This window comes from Falco biarmicus, chromosome W (genome assembly GCF_023638135.1).
Source record: "Falco biarmicus isolate bFalBia1 chromosome W, bFalBia1.pri, whole genome shotgun sequence".
Classification (NCBI taxonomy): Eukaryota; Metazoa; Chordata; class Aves; order Falconiformes; family Falconidae; genus Falco; species Falco biarmicus.
The window spans coordinates 15,381,522-15,402,007 of record NC_079310.1 but is presented as its reverse complement, the minus strand read 5'-3'; the positions used below and the strand labels follow the sequence as shown (position 1 = coordinate 15,402,007).

The window sequence follows — 20,486 nt, the reverse complement described above, 5'->3', positions numbered from 1 at the left end:
TAAAAAACTGCTCAAAATATATGTCAAGTTACTGTTTGATGAACCCTTAATCTGCTTGCACATAGTGCATGAGGAGGAAAAACAAGTCAAAAGGAACTGGGAAAAACTATTATTTGCAAAGCATTCCATTGTTAACACAATATATAACTTTTACCTGCAAAACAACTTGCTTAAAGAATAAAAGCATTCAAAAATGTAGCGATAGCCAGTAAGACTCTGCAGCTCCTGAGGTTTCAAGATATTTTATAGAAATAATATTTTTCACATATGCAGCAGGTTTCACCTGAAAGTCTCAATGCATTTTGTAAATAGATATGCATTAACTAATCTTCATAGCACCTCTATGAGGTAAGCACTGTAACTATAATTATCTTGATTTTAAAGATGATGCACTTGAGACTCAGAGAACTGAAATAACTCCCCCAAGTTCACACCATGAATCAGCAGCACTGTAGTGACTGGAATCCAGTGGTTATACCACCACTTCCCTTTGCTAACTTGAATGATAAAAGTCCCTTTGCTTAAAGTAACAATAGGCTCCATATGAAGAAAAGAGCTGCTGTGGGACTTCACACTTTCTTGTAGGTAAAGCATTTTCCACCCTTTGAAGAGGGGACATGATAAATTCACACAGTATTATTTATTATTAATACACTCATTAGCATCTGCATCATTACCACTGGAGGAACATTATCAATAAACAGTGTTGGTTAGCAGGTCAGATACAGTATCAAACATGGCCGCTTCTGGTGACTGTTTACTGCTTAAAAGAATGAGTTCCTTAATAAGCAGTTCTTAAGACTCAGACAGCAATCATGCTTCCTGCACATCTTTTGTCTTCATTTAATATGAGATACCTGTTGTATCTTGTAAATAATCTGTGGTTGTCCGCACTGGGGAAAAAACAGTTTGATATAATGTCAGCCTGAGCTGGAACTGAGAAAGCTGAGCTTGCTGTGAAGGGGATGATCTCTCAAGAGCCCACATCTGAAATCTTCAACCTACTCTGACCTTAATAAAAAGTTAACCTGTTGGCATGTAAATGGCAGCAAACAAAAAGGGTTGACATATAGCAAACGTGGGTGGTAGTCAGTGGTAACACTTGTTAATGCTGGAGGTATGATATGGAGAAATAATGTGAAATGGGGATAATGGACATGGATTGTGATTGTATGTGTCTGCTTAAGGAATGTGGGTATGGTGACTAGTCATGGGTGCGGTGACAACTACAGTTTTGAGAAGACGCCTGCCCCTCTTCCTCTAACAAAGGGGAGACGCCTGCCCTTCTTCCTCTAACAAAGGGGCTATTTAAAAGAGAATAAGAAAAGATGAGAGACATTCAAATGCTATCTAGAGGGAGGGAGTGCTAAGTCTCCTTGCTGGAAAAGATTGGGTGGACACAATCACCTGAAGAAGATCGGGTGGTCACAAGGACATGAATCACCTGAAGAAGATCGGATGGTCACAAGAACATGAATCACCTACAAACCTGCAGGACTGATAAGCTAATTAACATACGAAGCGGGGTTTAGGTAACGAATATGTATAGGCGTTAATTGAATATTCATTTGTTTTATTGTATAAATGTGAGATGGTTCGTCACTTCGGGTATGCACGCTTGTGGAGGAGCGATCCCCCGTGCATCTGCGCGCAATAAACATACCTACTTTATAACTTTCGAGTTATAGAATCTAATTCCGCACGTCAGTTTTGGCGAGCCAGGCAGGAGGATTTCTGCTCGGCTGAGGGACCAGCTGCGGAGCGGAAGCTCCTAGGCGTGCCCCGGGAGATTTCCTCGGAGGAGCCTCCTCTTCTCAGCTGTTCACCCGGGAGCAGAAGAGAAACCCCTGGATCCACGGATAAAACGGTATGTTTAGTAACGGGGCGGCTGGTGAGACGCACGGAGACGTCCGGCGCGCAGCGTAGTCCCCAGGAGGAAAGGTACCTTAGGAGGGGGTTTGCTGACCAAGGGGTGGCCGCTAGCGATCTTGAGGGCAGATCGAGCAAACCCGAGGTTACTGCCATTCCTAAAAGCCCGGAGGCCTCGTGACGGAAAGCGGGGGGCGGGACGGAATAAGGCGGAATCTCACAGGAACAAGAGGGACCTCACAGCAAAAGTAAAAGGGAAACTTTTGCGTAGGAAAAAGAGGAAGCTAAAAACTTCCTTTAGGTTGTCTTAAGAATTGGGGAATTCCTGGAATGTAACAACTGAAATAGCGCTCTGTGTCTTGTTTGTTCTATGTGTTGTCTTGTTATATGTTCAAAACTCGGAGTTATGAAATGTATGTTGAAAAATATTAACATTCTGGTAATTTGTGGCAAATAGCGGAAAACTTAACACTCTGCTTAAGACCAGGAAAAATTGGGTTTTGTTTGTTGTTTGTTTTTTGGCAATTGTTCATTGAAATGCATACTTTGTGAACTGTTAGTGTTCCTAAGAGTTTGTACATAAGTGCACGGTACCGTATAACATACTGCTTGTGTGACTGCGGGCTGCCCGGAGAGTGTGAATGGTGTGATTGAGATGCGCATTTTGATTTTCCGTGTATAGCTTAATTATTTTGACTAAGTGTGAGTGCAAGAGTGCTTGAGACACGCGTTTGAGTGCAAAACGAGTAAAAAGCTCTATCCGCGTTTCCAACCTTGGGTGGCTAAGGCGGCCGGAGAAAAACAAAGTAATTAAAATTGCAAAATGGGAAATGGAAGGAGTAAGCCCTGTGAAAAATCGCCTTTGGGTTGTATATTAAAACATTGGAGTGATATCGTAGGACAGGGTGGTACCGAAAATAGAAGGAAATTGGTTAAATATTGTAATCAGTGGTGGCCTTTGTATAAATTGGAGAGCGATGCGAAATGGCCTCAGGAGGGAGGAACGTTAGATTATAACACTCTCCTGCAATTAATGTTGTTTCTGAGGAGAGAGGGAAAATGGGATGAAGTATCATATGCAGACATGTTCTTTGTCCTCCGGGACAAACCTGAGTGGCAAAAGGACTGCGGCTTAGTACCCCCTCGGGATCCTATGGTACTAGCACTAGAAAGAGAGGACAGGACGGAGCGTAAAGGAAAGCTGAAAAGATGTTGCTCAGCATGTAGTATTGGACAAAGGTGTATCAAATTAAACGGAGAACAAGAGCCCGAATTAAATGATTTATTTAATCCACCTTATAGAGTGGAGAGACAAGGTTCGGCCGGGGCTCCCAGTCCACCCCCAGGCGAACAAGAGGAAGAAATTCCACAAGTTATTTATAAAGAAAGCCAAACACCCGGTGCCACACAAGGAAACACAAAAACTGCCATTACGGCTCCAAATAGTCCGGTGTCTTCACGCACCAGACAGAAGTCTATTTTACAGGCACCCCTCCGAGAAGCTGTAAATCCGGACGGAGGAACAATGAAAATAAAAGTTCCGTTCACGGGCGCTGATCTGAGAGAATGGAAAGAGGCTGCCCGAGAATACCGTAATGATCCGATAAAGACGGCACAGAATTTTAAATTTCTAATAAAACAGCACAATCCTGACTGGAGTGATATACAATTATTATTAGATTGTTTGACTGAAACTGAAAAACAATTAGTCATAAAAACAGCGGGGGATCTCGCAAAGGAACATTATAATATAAAGGGAGATAATTATAGAGAATGGTTTCCTTTGTTGGACCCGGAATGGGACCCAAACCGAGCCGCTGAAATGGGAAGATTACAAGCATACCAGGAATGGATATTCAGAGGAATGGAGAAAGCAATTCCTAGAACAATAAATTGGGCAGCGTTATATGAGGTCAGACAGGGTCCTTCTGAAACACCTTCAGAATTCTTAGACAGAATAAGAGATGCAATGCGCCGGCACACGTCTCTGGACCCAAATTCGGAGGTAGGCGCACAGCAACTAATATCCCTCTTTTTAGGACAATCACAGGGGGATATTAGGCGCAAGTTGCAAAAATTGAGACCTCCTGAAAATAGAGACTTGGAAAAATTAGTAGAGGAAGCATGGAGAATATTTAGTAATCGAGAAGAAGGTTACAAGCAGGACCAAAAGAAAATATTAGCAGTAGTAAGAGAAAATGAGAATCAAAAATCTAAAGTTAAATCAAGGCGTGGGCTGACACCCCTGGGTAGGAATCAGTGTGCAATATGCAAAAGGACAGGACACTGGAAAAACGAATGCCCTGAACGCAGACATCAAGAAAACACTAAATGGCGCAATAATCAAGGGAAAACAATAGCTCACATGGAAGAAGAAAATTGACTAGCCGACCCATTAATAAAATTAAAATTAGGAGAAGAACAGGAGGAGGTGGAATTTTTAATAGACACGGGAGCTACCTATTCGGTTTTGAACCAGGCTTTAATGCCTTTGGGAAATGATTATGTTTCAGTAAAAGGTGCAACTGGCCAAACTGAAAAGGCTTATTTTTGTAAACCTTTAAAATATAAGTTGGGAAAACAGATGGGGATCCATAAATTCCTATTTATGCCAAATTCCCCAAAGGCCCTTCTTGGTAGAGACTTATTAGAACAATTGGAGGCAACAATCAAATTTAAAAAAGGGGAAGTTACTCTGGAGGTAAATAATCATCAATACATACAGGTTATGAGCCTATCTCTGGCCAATACTCCTATAAAAAGGGAAATTGATACCAGGATTATTGATCAGGTATATCCCGGAGTATGGGCAATTGACATACCGGGACGTGCCAAGAATGCATCACCTGTAATAGTAAAATTGAAGGATGGACAGAGTGCGGTAAGAATTAAACAATACCCACTGAAAAGGGAAGATAGGGAAGGAATTCGTCCAAACATAGAGCGATTCATAGAACTAAAACTACTAAAAGAATGTGAGTCAGAATTTAACACACCTATCCTCCCAGTTAAAAAACCTGATGGGTCTTATAGGATAGTTCAAGATTTAAGGGCCATTAACAAAATAACAGAGGATCTGTATCCTGTAGTAGCTAACCCCTATACCTTACTAACCACCCTGACACCTGACCTAGCTTGGTTCACAGTTTTAGACTTAAAAGATGCCTTCTTTTGCCTCCCTCTCCATGAAGCCAGCCAAAGAATTTTTGCTTTTGAATGGGAAAATCCCAGAAGCGGTCGAAAGACCCAGCTCACATGGACGGTGTTGCCACAGGGGTTTAAAAATAGCCCCACAATTTTTGGAAACCAATTAGCAAAGGATTTGGAGTTATGGGAACCACCGTCAGAAGAAGGGAAAGTGTTACAATATGTAGACGATCTTCTTATTGCAACCAGAACCGAAGAATCTTGTATTATTTGGACTGTGAGTCTGCTGAACTTTCTGGGACTACAGGGATATCGAGTTTCTAAGAAGAAGGCACAGGTGGTGTTACAACAGGTCACATACCTGGGGTACGAGATCAGTGCCGGACAACGGGTCCTGGGGAAGGCCCGAAGAGAAGCCATATGCCAAGCCCCCCGACCACGAACTGTAAAGGAACTGCAGACATTTCTGGGAATGACAGGATGGTGCCGGCTTTGGATATGCAATTATGGCTTGCTTGTTAAACCATTATATTCCCTGATAGCAGCTAACCAGAAGGATCTTCAGTGGGATGCTGAATCAGACAGAGCTTTCCATGAACTGAAGAAAGCCTTGATGTCGGCACCAGCACTAGGACTTCCTGATGTGAGTAAGCCATTTTTCCTATTTTCCCATGAGAAACAGGGAATGGCATTAGGAATACTGGCACAAGATTTGGGACCATACAGACGGGCAGTGGCATACTTCTCTAAACAGCTGGATGCCACTGCAAAAGGGTGGCCTGGTTGCCTGAGAGCAGTAGCAGCCGTCATCCTAAACATCCAAGAGGCCCGGAAGTTTACCCTGGGCCAGAAAATGACTGTCTTAGTATCCCACACAGTGTCTGCAGTCCTTGAAACAAAAGGGGGGCATTGGCTCTCCCCACAGAGATTCCAAAAATACCAGGCCATAATGGTGGAACAAGATGATGTTGAGATCGTGACTACAAACATCGTCAATCCAGCCTCATTTCTTAATGGGAATATTGGAGAATCAGTCGATCATGACTGTCTAGAAACAATCGAAGCCACTTATTCTAGTCGGACAGATCTCAAGGATGTTCCTATTAATGGAGCTGAACATTGGTTCACGGATGGGAGCAGCTATATGCTGAATGGAAAGCGACATTCCGGATATGCTGTTACAACCTCTGAAGAAGTGATAGAATCGGGGCCGCTACCAGCTGACACTTCGGCACAGAAGGCTGAAATCATAGCCCTTACTCGAGCTCTGGAAAGAGCTCGGGGAAAACCTATAAATATTTGGACTGATTCTAAATATGCCTTTGGAGTGGTACATGCTCATGGAGCAATATGGAAAGAAAGGGGACTGTTAAACTCCCAAGGAAAAATCATCAAACATGCGGAAGAAATTTTGAAACTCCTAAATGCGGTCCAGCTTCCTGAAAGGGTGGCAATTATGCACATTAAGGCACACCAGAAAGTGAGCACAGAATTGGAAAGAGGAAATGAACTGGCGGACAGGGAAGCAAAACAGGCAGCCAGAAAAGCAATCAAGGTAGAGGGTGCGCTAATACCCGATGGACAAATATCTCTAGAAGGTAAACCAGACTATACGAAAGATGATCGCAAACTAATTTCTGACCTAAAGGGATCATATAATGAGGAAGGGTGGGCTATAATCTCACATGGGAGAATAGTGATTCCTTCCTACATGGTATGGTCAGTGGTCAGGGAAGAACATAGAAAAAGGCACTGGGGGGCAGAAGCTCTATATAAGGATCTCACTAAAAACATAATAGCATGAAATTTGTATACTACTATTAGACAAGTAACCCAACAATGTGATCTTTGCCTCCAGACTAATCCTAAGATTACCAAGGGGCCAAAGTTGGGAAAAATTGGGAGAGGAAATGTTCCTGGGCAACACTGGCAGATCGATTTCTCGGAACTTCCTAGAAAAGGGGGGTATCGATATTTATTGGTACTAACAGATACCTTTTCAGGTTGGCCAGAAGCCTTCCCGTGCAGAACTGCTAAAGCCCGGGAAGTGACCAAAATACTACTCCAAGAGATAATACCTAGGCTTGGAGTCCCAGCGGTAATGTCCTCGGATAGAGGACCACATTTTGTGTCCAGAATAGTGCAACAGATTAGCCACCATCTAGGAATAGATTGGCAATTACATACCTCATACCGACCACAATCGAGTGGCCAGGTGGAAAAGATGAATCATCTAATCAAACAACAGATTGTCAAGTTAGGCCAAGAAACAAATCTAACTTGGCCCCAGTCTTTGCCATTAGCTCTTACACGAATTCGAACTAGACCGAGAGCAAAAGAGGGGCTTAGCCCATTTGAAATTTTATATGGACGACCCTATGGGGTGCAAAAGGGGACGTCTTCACAGATTGGTGAAGAAACAATGACTTCCTATATGGTGGCACTAAACAAAAAATTAATAAGAATTGAGAAGCATGTGATGGGAACACGCAGTAGGGGTCTGGATGGACCTGTTCACGATATACAACCAGGAGACTATGTATACGTTAAGTGTTTTGCAGATAAAACCCTGGAACCACAGTGGACCGGACCTTTTCAAGTCCTACTCACCACCTACACTGCAATCAAGGTTGAGGGACAGAATTCTTGGATTCACCATACCCGGATTAAGAAAGCCCCTGCAACTTCTTGGAAAGTAACCCCAGATAAAAAAGAACTGAAACTCAAATTTACTCGGACAAATGGGAACAATGTGGGTGGCAAGTAAGTGAACCTGAGTGGTTGCGGATCCACCATATGGGAAGGGCACCACAACAAACAATATAGAACAAGAGTCGGGGACTGAGCCAGTGGCCAGGCTCGCCCAACTTGTTATTAGTAAGCCCCAACTCAAACAAAGATATTTTTGATCAAAACAGATTTTAACGTTTAGATTCTTAAAATGATCAATAGTGGGTTTAAACCATTTGTGTTTTTTTGTACCCTCTCTCTTGCCTACAACCAAGAGCCTGATAATTGGCCTTGGAATCATGCCCAGAAAAAACACACTGGAATAATGGGAAAGGTGGACTCAAAGACGAAACTAGCTATGGTGGTTTTTTCTGAAAATGAGGTGTACCAAAGGAATCAATGGGATCGGGAGGATGTACACAAAGTCGACCGATTATGGGGAAAATTAGGAGATAAGATAAAAGTAGGATGTCAAACATATAATGAAAAGGATAACACCAAGATTTCGGGAGACACCCAGATTAATGTCAGAAAGGTAGATAAGGAATTTACCCTTCTAAATACAACCATGTGCTTTAATTCACGGGAATGTTGGCACAATTTTACCTTAACCGAGCCCATCTTTATAATATGCCTAGGAAAGGAATCCCCAAGAACAGCTCTGACTTATAAGATCAAAATAACAATCATGCTAACCACTGTTCCTACCACCACCACAGTTACAACAACCCCATTAACACTTGATCTTAAATTAACTAAACCAGATCCAAAGATTTATACAATTGGACCATATGTAATCAGAAATACAGGTCAGCAACAAATGTTGTTTAACCCAGAATGGTCTCTTAAAAGAATAGAGTTAAAAATACAAGTCAATGTTTCTGATGTTAAGCCATCCTGTTCCCCCTTCTTACGAACCTCTTATGAGGGATGGACAACTTGGTTAAGAAAAAGGGGAAATATTTATCGAAACAGAATAGTGAGAGATGTAACTGGAATGTTGGGAACAGGACTCGGAGTATTAAATTCCATAGACTCAGAGGTGATAATGAATAAACTAGCTGCCACCACGGCCGATCTATCAAAACTACAACAACCACTTAAATCTTCATTATTGGCATTAGGGGCACATCAATGGTTGATATCGAAGGTACTCCCCAGGTGGGAACAAATAAACATGGAAGATCATCAACTCATCACTAAGGCATTAGGTGGTTTACAGGATGACGTCGCCCTGGCTCTAAGTTGCATCCAAGCCCAAATGTGGATGCAATCAATAGCTGCATCCATAATAAGAGAATGAGAGGAAGGCATATTTCCTACAGAAATTCGAAAGATGGTTTGGGACAGTGCTACGGAGGTAGAAAGAAAACTCCAGTCATGGTGGAATATGGTGAACTTTACCTATGACCCCAACACACACACCATCACAGCTTTTGTGTTAGCCATACATAATGCAGTAATAATTACCATACACCCCATTGTAGCCCTTGGAATTAACCATAATGGGGTGCTCCTATACCCTTTTGAACATAGAACATGGGCCAGAAAGATAGGCGACAAGTGGCAAACAGTAGATTTAGAATCTTGTATTATGCGAGAACAGCAGGGCTTCCTCTGTGAAAGCAATACTATAATGGCTCAGGATACTTGTTTAGATACAGATCAGAAAATATGTCATTTCGAGGCCCGACCAAATGCAAACTTGAAAACAGTAATTATATATGCAGGGAAGGGATGTGCGTGTTTGAGAACTAAGTGTAACACAATAACCATAGATGGGGAGGTAAAAGAGACTGCACAGTATTCAAATTATTGTATTTGTAATTTTACTACTATCACAGGATGCGATTTTAGTTACTCAGCCCCAGTAGTGTCTCATCAATTCTTAAAATCCAATTTTACCCTATCACAGATAATAATTCCTACCCCCATAGGACTAAATATAAGCAGTATAAAAGAACTATTAAAACATGCAGATTTCCAACATATACTGGAAGAAACCAAAGAAAAGGGACATGAAACTCTTCTTATGGTCCATCATGATGTAGAGGGGATCAAGAAAGTTTTAAAAAAGGTAGAACAGGATGGAAACCATAATTGGTGGGATACTCTCTTTGGCTGGTCACCCTCTGCAACAGGAATTCTTAACACTATGGTACACCCCATTGTGATCTTATTGATCAGTTTAGGAATTTCCTTAATACTAACCATTATGTTATATTTGTGGGTTTGGAGAATGTTTAGAAGAGTAACACTTATGTATGATGCTTTATATCATTCGGGAAGGCTGCTTAAGTAAAAGAATTTACTTAATTTAATAGAAAAGGGGGGATTGATATGGAGAAATAATGTGAAATGGGGATAATGGACATGGATTGTGATTGTATGTGTCTGCTTAAGGAATGTGGGTATGGTGACTAGTCATGGGTGCGGTGACAACTACAGTTTTGAGAAGACGCCTGCCCCTCTTCCTCTAACAAAGGGGAGACGCCTGCCCTTCTTCCTCTAACAAAGGGGCTATTTAAAAGAGAATAAGAAAAGATGAGAGACATTCAAATGCTATCTAGAGGGAGGGAGTGCTAAGTCTCCTTGCTGGAAAAGATTGGGTGGTCACAATCACCTGAAGAAGATCGGGTGGTCACAAGGACATGAATCACCTGAAGAAGATCGGATGGTCACAAGAACATGAATCACCTACAAACCTGCAAGACCACCACATTCCAGGAAACGGACTGATAAGCTAATTAACATACGAAGCGGGGTTTAGGTAACGAATATGTATAGGCGTTAATTGAATATTCATTTGTTCATTGTATAAATGTGAGATGGTTCGTCACTTCGGGTATGCATGCTTGTGGAGGAGCAATCCCCCGTGCATCTGCGCGCAATAAACATACCTACTTTATAACTTTCAAGTTATAGAGTCTAATTCCGCACGTCAGTACTTGGGCTATCAGAGAGGCTTCTGCAGGGGTGCCTGGTGGTCTTCTATCTCCTTAAAGTAATAAAGGTACTTCATAGGCCAGATGATGCATTTTGAAAACATTTAAAAAGGACCCTCTTTGCTGCTTTCATCTAAACCAAATTCCTTCAGATTGTTCAATTCTGTTCTTCTCTGTTCCTTACATGGAGACCATCTCCATGGGCTACCTTTGTTTATGGCAATCTATGCTCCAACAGTGTGTCTTGATTTTTATTTTTGGTGAAAATTATGCATATTTTTATATTATTATATTATTTTCTACTGCCCTGGGATTTGGAAAAGTATTTTCACCTGGTAATATCCCAGCTGTGTCCCTGCAGAGCCGTACTGGATCTAGGTATGTGTCTGGAAATCCTGAAGGTTTTCTCTTCAGGCTCTTTCAGACTATTGCCAGTATATTCATGTCAAATGATACAAGACTTCATCCATTTTCTTCAGTACATAGTAGCTCAACCTCCATAACAATGTTTTAATATTCTCCTTTCTGATGTGGCAGAGAACAAGAAAAGAAAGCATTCCCCAAGCCACTGAGAAGGCAATTGGATCTTGTGGCGAATGAAGAGACGGGACGCAGCTTGATGCAAGCAAATGTCAATTTATTGTACAGAAGCACGAGTGTTTATACAGTTTCAGAAGCTGCGCGTTTTAAACAGATTGGTTCTTGAAGCTAAGCCTTGCATACTAGGCAATCCCTGACTGGTGGTTAACTACCAGCAATTAACCGCAAGGTGTTACCTTTCCTTGGCGCCATCCTTGGCACCATCCGTCTCCCACTCCCCTGTGCTCTGTAAACATGCCCCATCATGTTAATTGTTGTCTAGACAAGCTCGAGCACATTCCCCTCAGCTAACTGATTGCCATGCATGGTCCTAGTTTCCAGCCCGCTCCTGCATCTCCCCCTTCCTGTTGCACAAAAGGAACCTTTGAAACCGAATGAGTAAAAACAAGGTATAAGTAATAGAACAAATAAAAAACCAACTGAGACATATTATTAATGTCAAAATAACCCACTGTCTTTGTTCCGTACAATTTTACAATTTCCCCTTTTTGTTTTTGAACAGCTAGTACCAGGTTTGCCATGTTCTGCAGGGCCCTTGCAAACATGACAGCAACCAAGGTAATAGCAAACAAACAATACTGCCAATTGAGTGAATGAATGCCAAAAAGGCTGAAATTTTCTCAGATTTTGATAACATGTTGCTGCAATGGGGCGCCTAAAATCCACGCAGCACATACCATCAAAATCCTCACAGCCATGTCCTTGAACCAACAACAAAAAGCAGTGGCAATTTTGACTCACATTCTTAACTGCCTAACAAACAAGGTGATTTTTAATGCTTTCCCTGCTGTTACTCTGGATAAGAGAAGAACCGCTGCGACATGTTCCCATCATAGCCTCCTACTACATTAGCATCTACAGAAAGACAATTATCGACATTCAAAGTGTAAACAATATCATCTTCTTTTGGATTAACATTATACATAGGTGGAAGGGCACACCAAACAAGAACTGGTTCAGTCAAAAAGTTCGAAACATCGCATGCCTTCTCTGAACATACCTCTGGGGTCATTCCCTTCATTCCCTCTTTTTTTTATGCAGAGAGAAACACTTTTACCATAACAGAGAAGCCCCTATTTACATCTCTGAGCCTGGACACAAACTGCAGCTGTATGTGCCACCAGGCTCAGGGCAGGAATCATTCATGTCATTATATAGCTATATATGTCTACAAGCATGCAGACACCTATTAAACACTAGATAACCATGTTTATCTTTCCTATTCTCCTTCACAATACCTTGTTGTTCTCTCATTATGAATCCTCCCTTCCTGCACTGCTTTGCTTAACTCCTTAACAGCCTCGTATTGCACAGGCTGCCACTCTCGAGGTTGATCTGTCTGACAAAATACTGAACATGCCCTAGTGACTCCCAAATCCCCTCGCTTAAGCGCTTCCCACTTGCATTCCTGCCACCAATCGCTCAGACTCCCTTTCACCCTCCCCAAAAATACCATCAAAGTATCAGGAGAGATGAGGGGGTGGGGGAAAGGTCTAGCTCCTTTTCCAGATCTATAGGACCTGGATCAAAAGGTTTATCAGAGTCAATGGAATCATTGTCCGAGTTGTCCTGTTCCCATGTTTGGTCCTGTGTTGTGAGGGTCGCTGCAATCAGTGACAGAAGCTTTGGGGGCAGAGGAGGTGTGGACGGAATCGCCATCGCTGACGGTGTCTTGAGAAGAGTCGCGCTGTCGGTGGAATTTACAGCTTCCTCTGGTTTAGCACCGATAGTAGAATTAGTCCACACTTGGCAAAGAGTAGTCAGAATTTGCCACCAAGATGTTAAATGCATTCCCGACACGGAGTTCCCCTCCGTGGCAGCATCATACAATTGGCTGCTGTATGTACACACTTTCATTCTTTCAAAGTCTCTAAGGTTTCTTGGCTGCTCACCTGTCTCGATGAATACAGGTGTTATCCTGGGGGTTTAGGTTGTCGCCTGGTCCAGACAGCAAGACGATCGTTCAGCCAAGACGTCTCCTCCGGAACGCAGCCCTCTTCCACGAGCTGTCTTTTTTCCGTCCTTATTCTTCCAAGGCTTCGGAACACCACCATAGGGGTCACCATTTGAGGAGACTGAGGCACGGACTCCTGGATCTGACTAGAAGACCCTTCATGAGTCCATATACGTCTCTTTCTGGGGACGAAGCCTGATTCCCCATTACGGATTTCCCACAGCTCACCTCTCAACTCCGGAGGGGTTTCAGGCCAGCTCCTGCTTCCTTTCAGCAGATCATTCAAAGTTCTGTGGGATTCGCTGCATGTCGCTCAGATAGGCGATTCGAGAGCCCTTCACGTTAGATCCTTAAACGCATCACGTCGGGGTCACCAATTTGCGGCGAATGAAGAGACAGGATGCAGCTTGATGCAAGCAAATGTCAATTTATTGTACAGAAGCACGAGTGTTTATACAGTTTCAGAAGCTGCGCGTTTTAAACAGATTGGTTCTTGAAGCTAAGCCTTGCATACTAGGCAATCCCTGACTGGTGGTTAACTACCAGCAATTAACCGCAAGGTGTTACCTTTCCTTGGCGCCATCCTTGGCACCATCCGTCTCCCACTCCCCTGTGCTCTGTAAACATGCCCCATCATGTTAATTGTTGTCTAGACAAGCTCGAGCACATTCCCCTCAGCTAACTGATTGCCATGCATGGTCCTAGTTTCCAGCCCGCTCCTGCAGGATCTTGTAAGGATCATCACATAGGGGCATTTTGGGCTGACATCAAAGGCCACAGCTAATTCCCACTTCACTCCAGGAAGGCATCACCCCACAGCTCAGAGACAGTTGGATGTCAAATGTTCCCCAAGGCCACTTCTGCGGGAGTCTGTGATTACCTACTTGCCCTCACCCCCATGAAGATACTTGGTCCTTTACAGTGGAAGTCAGTGAAGGAGAACCTGTCTGCCTGCGTTTCCTCCTGGGTATCTAAGTCTAACAGAAGAGACACTCAGTTTTACTCTGAAGGTTAGGATTTGTCCTCCTTCCTTGCAAATTTTTGGCTGAGGAAATTGGTCACGTGGGTGGCAAGCTCTGACAACAGAAGGTTGTAAGAGTCATTCAAAGCCAAATCCTGCCTTGGGCTCTGCACCATGCCACTATTTTGAACATGTGCAGTCCCAGACTCTCTGTTCTTCCAAAGATGCCACACTTCCTTTTTAATTTTAATATAGACTTAGTTTCAAATCCATCTCTCAGCTGTGCCTTCAGGATGTTTCATCTGAGGGCACTAACATATATGTGGGCACATCTGAAAGCAAGACATGTGCCTGAGCTCCCTCCCATACACCATCCTACTGAGGATGGACCTCTACTACTGGGCATCGCACAGGCTCCCTGAAGACAGCACAGGCACTTTTTATTCGCTTCTTTTTCTGGAAGTATATTTAGGGAAGAGGGTAAGAGAGAAGAGAGACAAAAAGCAAAAGAAGCCTTCAAAGTCAGGTGAGAGATGGCTTCAAGCTCTGTCTGAAGCATCATGTGCTTCCTTCCCTGCCTTTTATTCCCCACCATTTCTTCCCCAGGTTTGAAAGATGCCCTGAGGTAGGTTGCCATATTTGCATAGATTCACTTGTAAAAGGAAAATTCTGCTATTGCGCATATCACTGTTTATTGCCACTTTGTTATGGGCACCTGGGGAGTCCATAAAGAAAAGCAAAGAAAAAATATAATGTAAAAAGAATTGCAAACAACAAAAGCCATATTGCATTTCTCAGGAAGCCCTGAAATATGGATGCCTCAGAGAGAAGGCACAGGGGTAAAGCTGACACACAGATACAGCTCTTAATGTAACAGACAACCCCACACCTGCATCCTATCCTAATTACCATCTTTGTTTACAAGTCTATCTGATTGTGTGGATCTTTCCAGCTACTTTAGCATCATTTCATTTTTAGTGCAAATACCGATCATCTAAAGTAGCTTGAAAACTGAACAACAGAAGAGAAATAGGGAAAAAACCCCACCTCATCTCCCAACAAAACATGATAACTATCTACCCCTTCTAAAAAGCAGAGAAATTTCCTCGCTGTAAGCTGGCATGGTGTTCAGGAAGCACGGGTGCAGCTTGCAATCCATATAGCTGGCATTACTTGGCAACTGTTAGAAAATGGTGGTCCTGGATCACTTGCACGTAGCAAAGGTGCCATAGGACTTTCTGAAAACCTCATGCTCTTTGTCTTGTGGCTCTCACTTGTGACTGTAGGTGACTAACTCTGGAGGATGAAACTGGTTCACCTGTACATCCTCCCAACCTTGCCTTGGAGGTTTTTCCCTGTTGCAGGGCCATTATGGTTGTTCATACAACAGCTGCTGAACTCCTGCAGTTTACAGCTCTCCTACAAAGTTTAAAACACCACTGATTTGGGATTCCACCTTGGATAATGACATCTGGTAACCAACATCACCCTGTACAGCAAGGACCCATGACTCTTCACTGTGAAACTGCCAGGCTATATTTCTACCCTTTAGCTGACAGCATTTTGGAAACTGAAGAGAGTCTTCAATACATTATTTTATGATTGTACAAGTTGCCAGTCTTGAGGTTCTTTGACTAACTTCTGCCTTCTCCAGGAACAAATGGTCCTGCTTAAACAATGAGAAATTCCACTGATGCAAAATCAGGATCTAAAACATCCCCATGAACTCAAAAACAACATGACGATTCATGGAAGAACAATCCATTGAAAAATACTCATACAAAAGAAGTACCTCTGGCTCACGAAAACCTTGAGCTACCAATTGCAGGAAACTAGGAAAGTGTTGCTCTTGTAATTTCCCCTCTGCTTTATCATTGACTACTCTAGGGGATAGTATATGTGTGAGAGTGACTGTTGATCTGACAGACTATAATTGTTCTTATATTATATTCCTATGTTTCCTGGGAAGAATGAATCGATGCTGTTGGGAATGGGGGATTACTGCAACACCCTGTGGAGAACTGCCCCCAGCAGTGTTTCACCATGGCAAATTTGTAGTGATATCCTACAACTGTTCTTGCTCACATTGCCAGGAACAGGGAATGGGAATGAGCCATCTACTTCTTGGCCTAAGTCAGGTGCAAGACAAGGCCAGTCCCCAGGATGGCACTGTTGGGGTCTGCAGTGGGTCTGCAGACAAGTTAGTTGACTTCAAAGACTTAGCCATGTACCTTTAAGACAGCCACAAATTGTCAGGTAAGTCAACAGGATGTGAAGAACGAGAACTTAGAACCGCAGCATACGGGCACCTACAGCAACAGCAAATAGCAAGCAAGAAGAACACAAAAACCTATCAGGATCTGAAACATGTACTGTCTAAAATATATAAATAATTTGTATAAACAATAAAGGCCATTTTGTCTAAACCCAGCCACGCAGACATAGTGTTTTTTCAGTCTGCGTCGACCTGCGCCACCACATGGCACTACTGTGTATCAGGGCAAGTAGAAGTGGACGTGAACAGGGTTTTCTTTTCATCATTCTCCCAACAGTTGCTCAAAAAGTTTTCATGAAGAATATTTGTGGAGAAAGCACCAGATATTTGAATAACACACAATATGTCACAGAAGTGTCTGATTCCAAGAAAAAGTCTGGAGGCTCATTTGGTTTAAAAAAAATGAAAATTCAAAAGCCAAAGCTATTTTCAGCTGGAAGTAGAAAATAAATAACTAGTTCCACAGGAATTCTTTGAATGAGCTGGAAAAAATAGCCAGTTCGACAAGCAGAGCTATTTGCAGCATGTGTCTGTAAACAGGAAAGGTTGATGCAAGTTTGAAAAAGCACTTTGTTGAATGATTAGTGTCAGCATGCTAATCTGGATTTGTACCAGAATGTGCTCAAAAACCATAAGACATAAATTTCTCTATGTGATAACTAAACTCTACAGTTTTGTTAGTAAGCAGGAATATTATTAGAGCTAGTTAACCACCCCAAAATCTAAAAAAACCTTTCTTGCTTTAAAAGCCCTCAGAATATCCACCAAGTTCTCAAACACCAGCTCATGATGATTTTTTTTTTAGTCACACTGGATACAAGCATGCAACTAGAAACAAGGAACTAGCTTGTTCACTCCTCTACCCCAAAACACACTCTTGATTGATTACAAAAAGCTGAAACCCAGCATTTACAAAGAGGAAGGTGGTTTAACTTAGGAAAGTGAGCCGAGAGATGAACAGATAGAGCTGAAGGTGGTTGGACTGATGTTAGATCAGGGCAGTGCATAGAAAATTGCTAAGGTAAGATGCAGTTTTACCTATTGTACATCTGTATGTGAAGCAGAACAAATGAAATCCTTCACAGTGTGTTGTAGGATACTAATCCACTTTAAAGTGCATGGTACAGGGATGAGAGCAGTCGACACTGGTTAAGATAAATCTTGCCGTTTTTCTGTACCTTCCCAGATTATTTATTTAATCTTTTTATTTATTTTTTTCATACTAGTGAAATTTTTGTGCATGCCCCTTCAATAATAAATTTCGGCAAGCAGTCAACATAAGCATGGAGATTGACCAGGGGTCCTCAAACTACAGCCTGTGGGCCAGATATGGCCCCCCAGGGTCCTCAATCCAGCCCCCGGTATTTACAGAACCACCCCACCCCACCCCCCCACCCCCCCCACCGGGAGTTGGGGGGGGAAACCAAGCAGCCGCAGATGACTGCCTGCCCTTTCATCCGCGTGCCAGCCCCCTGTTTAAAAAGTTTGAGGTAGAACCTGCTGATTACAGCCATCAGCTTTGTGTTAGAAACTGTCCCCCAAGTGCCAAATGTTGGCCCCTCAATGTAATGTTTATATAGTGTTTAATTTTTAAAATTTGACATTCAACATTTCCTGTTTAAAAATGAATAGGCTTCATTATTTGATTGAAATGAGTGTTCAGATGGCTAATGTGTTTTATTATGGCCATAGAATTTTACTGTTATTTCCCCTCCAGATGCTGCTGTTCCAGGGAAGTCAAAGGGATTCAGTTTTCAGTAGGATGGGCTCTATCCAATGACATGGTATGGTATACAAGCTTGACAATAAGAGGCTTTCCCAGCCTGTGCATATGGCTCCTGGTAGGTTTTTCTTAAAATTGATGGGTGGCTGTTATGGTTCAGTCACCATACAGGAACCTCTCCCCCCTACCTAATATCTTTCATTTGCTATTGAAATGCCAGCTCCCATCTTTGGTTATCCTGTGATAACATTCTCTATCATTCAGTAATTGAATTTTTCAGACAAGTATCTCATTGTTTTCTCCCATGGTGCCCCTTCATGCATGGTAGGATTACCTGAAAGAGAGCTGCAATCCCATCTTAGAATGTTCCCTGAAATTTCTTCAAAACCTCTCCCTCTTGCTATGATCTTCACATATGGCTTTGACAAAACTGAGTGTTTTGAAACCAATTCTCATGTTGCTATGAAACTTGTCTCATTCTTTCCTGTGCTCTGTTTTCTGGGTTTGTCTCTATCTTTTACTATCCTTATGTTATAGAAAGTTTGGAGCTGGGTGTGCTTTTACTGATCTCTGTAAAGGCATTAGGAGGGCACAGTCCTTCCCCATGACAAAGATTTCTCAGCACTGTTTTAATTGTGGTGAGGTGGAAAACAAGAATTCCATTAAGCTGAAAAAGTCAAGTTTTCATACATAGTTTTTGTTCTGGACCATTAACTTTCAGAAATGCTTGGGCTGACATCATCCTCCCCCAACACCTAACACCCATGAGCACAGACATTAGGATAAATCAGCAGCACAGGTGTTTCCCATGGCATCAGAATATGGCTTACATGTTGGAGAACATGCTAGTGCAAAAAGTCCATTCTGGACAAGAAAAAACTGCCCAATAAAAGCTTTATCAAATCCACTATTTTTGTCACCAAAGTCTGAATTATGAAAAATTAACATTTCTGTCTGAAAAACTATCTCCCTCAGCACTAATTGTCTTGTGGATAATAAGAATTTAAGAAAGCAGCTTTTCAGCAGAATGTTTTAATATATCCAAACTAAATTTTATTAGCAGAGAATAATGGGTAATGGAACTGGAAATCAGTAACAGATCTTTCCTATTAAGAAAAAAAAGCTTTTCCAACTTTGTAATATGAAGATATAGTCCATTTAACTCTTAAGAAAGAGTATAATAAGGAAACAAATCCTTACTGCAAGGTCATTATGAAACTCAATCACAAGACATGAACCCACTTCTTGTGGCAGGAAGCATAATTCTCAACATTTACAGATGAGAAAAAGCTATTTATAGGTCTTCAAATCCAAAATTTCTGTTAAAAGGAATTTCTCCATTTCTTCAACATGGACTGGAAACAGATATTAAGGGAGGTATTCTTCTCTATCTTTTTTTCATCCAGGATTTTACTTAAAACTAGATGGCCAGACTCTACAAAAATTGTGGAGACATATCCATAAAGTGATTAATCCTCACCTGTCTTAGGAGTGAATGAATGACCCTGTGGGAATACCTCTTTGCTTCTTTATTAACTGTTGAAGAATCTCAGATGACCAGCTCAGAATAGCCATCTAACCTTTAAAAGATAGAAGTTATGGAAGATGAACCCCCCTCCAATGACTTGCCCCAAACCAAGAATAAGACCAGAATTCTGCTCTTCTCATTTCCAGACCTGTGTTCTGCTGTCTGGCCAGTGGTGACCTCTGCAGTGGCAACACTTTTCCCTGAGAAAAAATCAAGAGCCTATAACATTTCCAATCAGATATTTTGCAACATCTTCTTTTCAGTGCCATCGCAATTTCTAATTGTTTTGAAGTCTTATAAAATATATGTCTTTTGGTACATCTGAATTTGTTTTTTCCAAAGGCAGAAGCAAATTCAAAGTGAGCAGGGTGAGGACAGTAGTGTCAGACAGCACTATGAAGATGTCTTAGAGTAATTAGAAATGGATATTTGGCCTTCTAATGACATGAGACATTTCCCAGTTAGCATTCAAAAACTTTTTGCCTATCCTCATTTTAAGTAATCCTAATAAAAGTTACAGCTCCTGCCCTTGGTGCCCTCATCCACAATCTATGAAAACTCACCATGAGCACTTCCTTTCTTGTACTTTGTATAAATTTGCCTTTGCTTGAATTTTGTGCACACAATATGGTTTCTACTACTTCCTGGGAGAGATTAATTACACAGACCTCTAAATCATTTTATTGCAGAAGTTTGAGTGGACACACACATCTCATCCAATCTCATGTTTGCCAGCCATGAAAATTACGTATGT

At 42.0% G+C, this 20,486-nt stretch overlaps 1 protein-coding gene across 11 annotated transcripts in view; it reads right to left on the bottom strand.

Annotated features, from left to right (window-relative positions):
* The window catches only part of LOC130141979 (CUGBP Elav-like family member 4), a 348,538-nt gene that overhangs the window by 202,988 nt on the left and 125,064 nt on the right, over positions 1-20,486 (bottom strand). For 3 of the 11 annotated variants that reach the window (XM_056323351.1, XM_056323354.1, XM_056323359.1), the window contains exon 3: positions 15,542-15,561. The exons of the other annotated variants lie outside the window; for them this stretch is intronic. In XM_056323351.1, the coding sequence (XP_056179326.1) occupies positions 15,542-15,561 (20 nt within the window). The remainder of the gene's footprint in view (positions 1-15,541; positions 15,562-20,486) is intronic. 11 annotated transcript variants of the gene reach the window in all.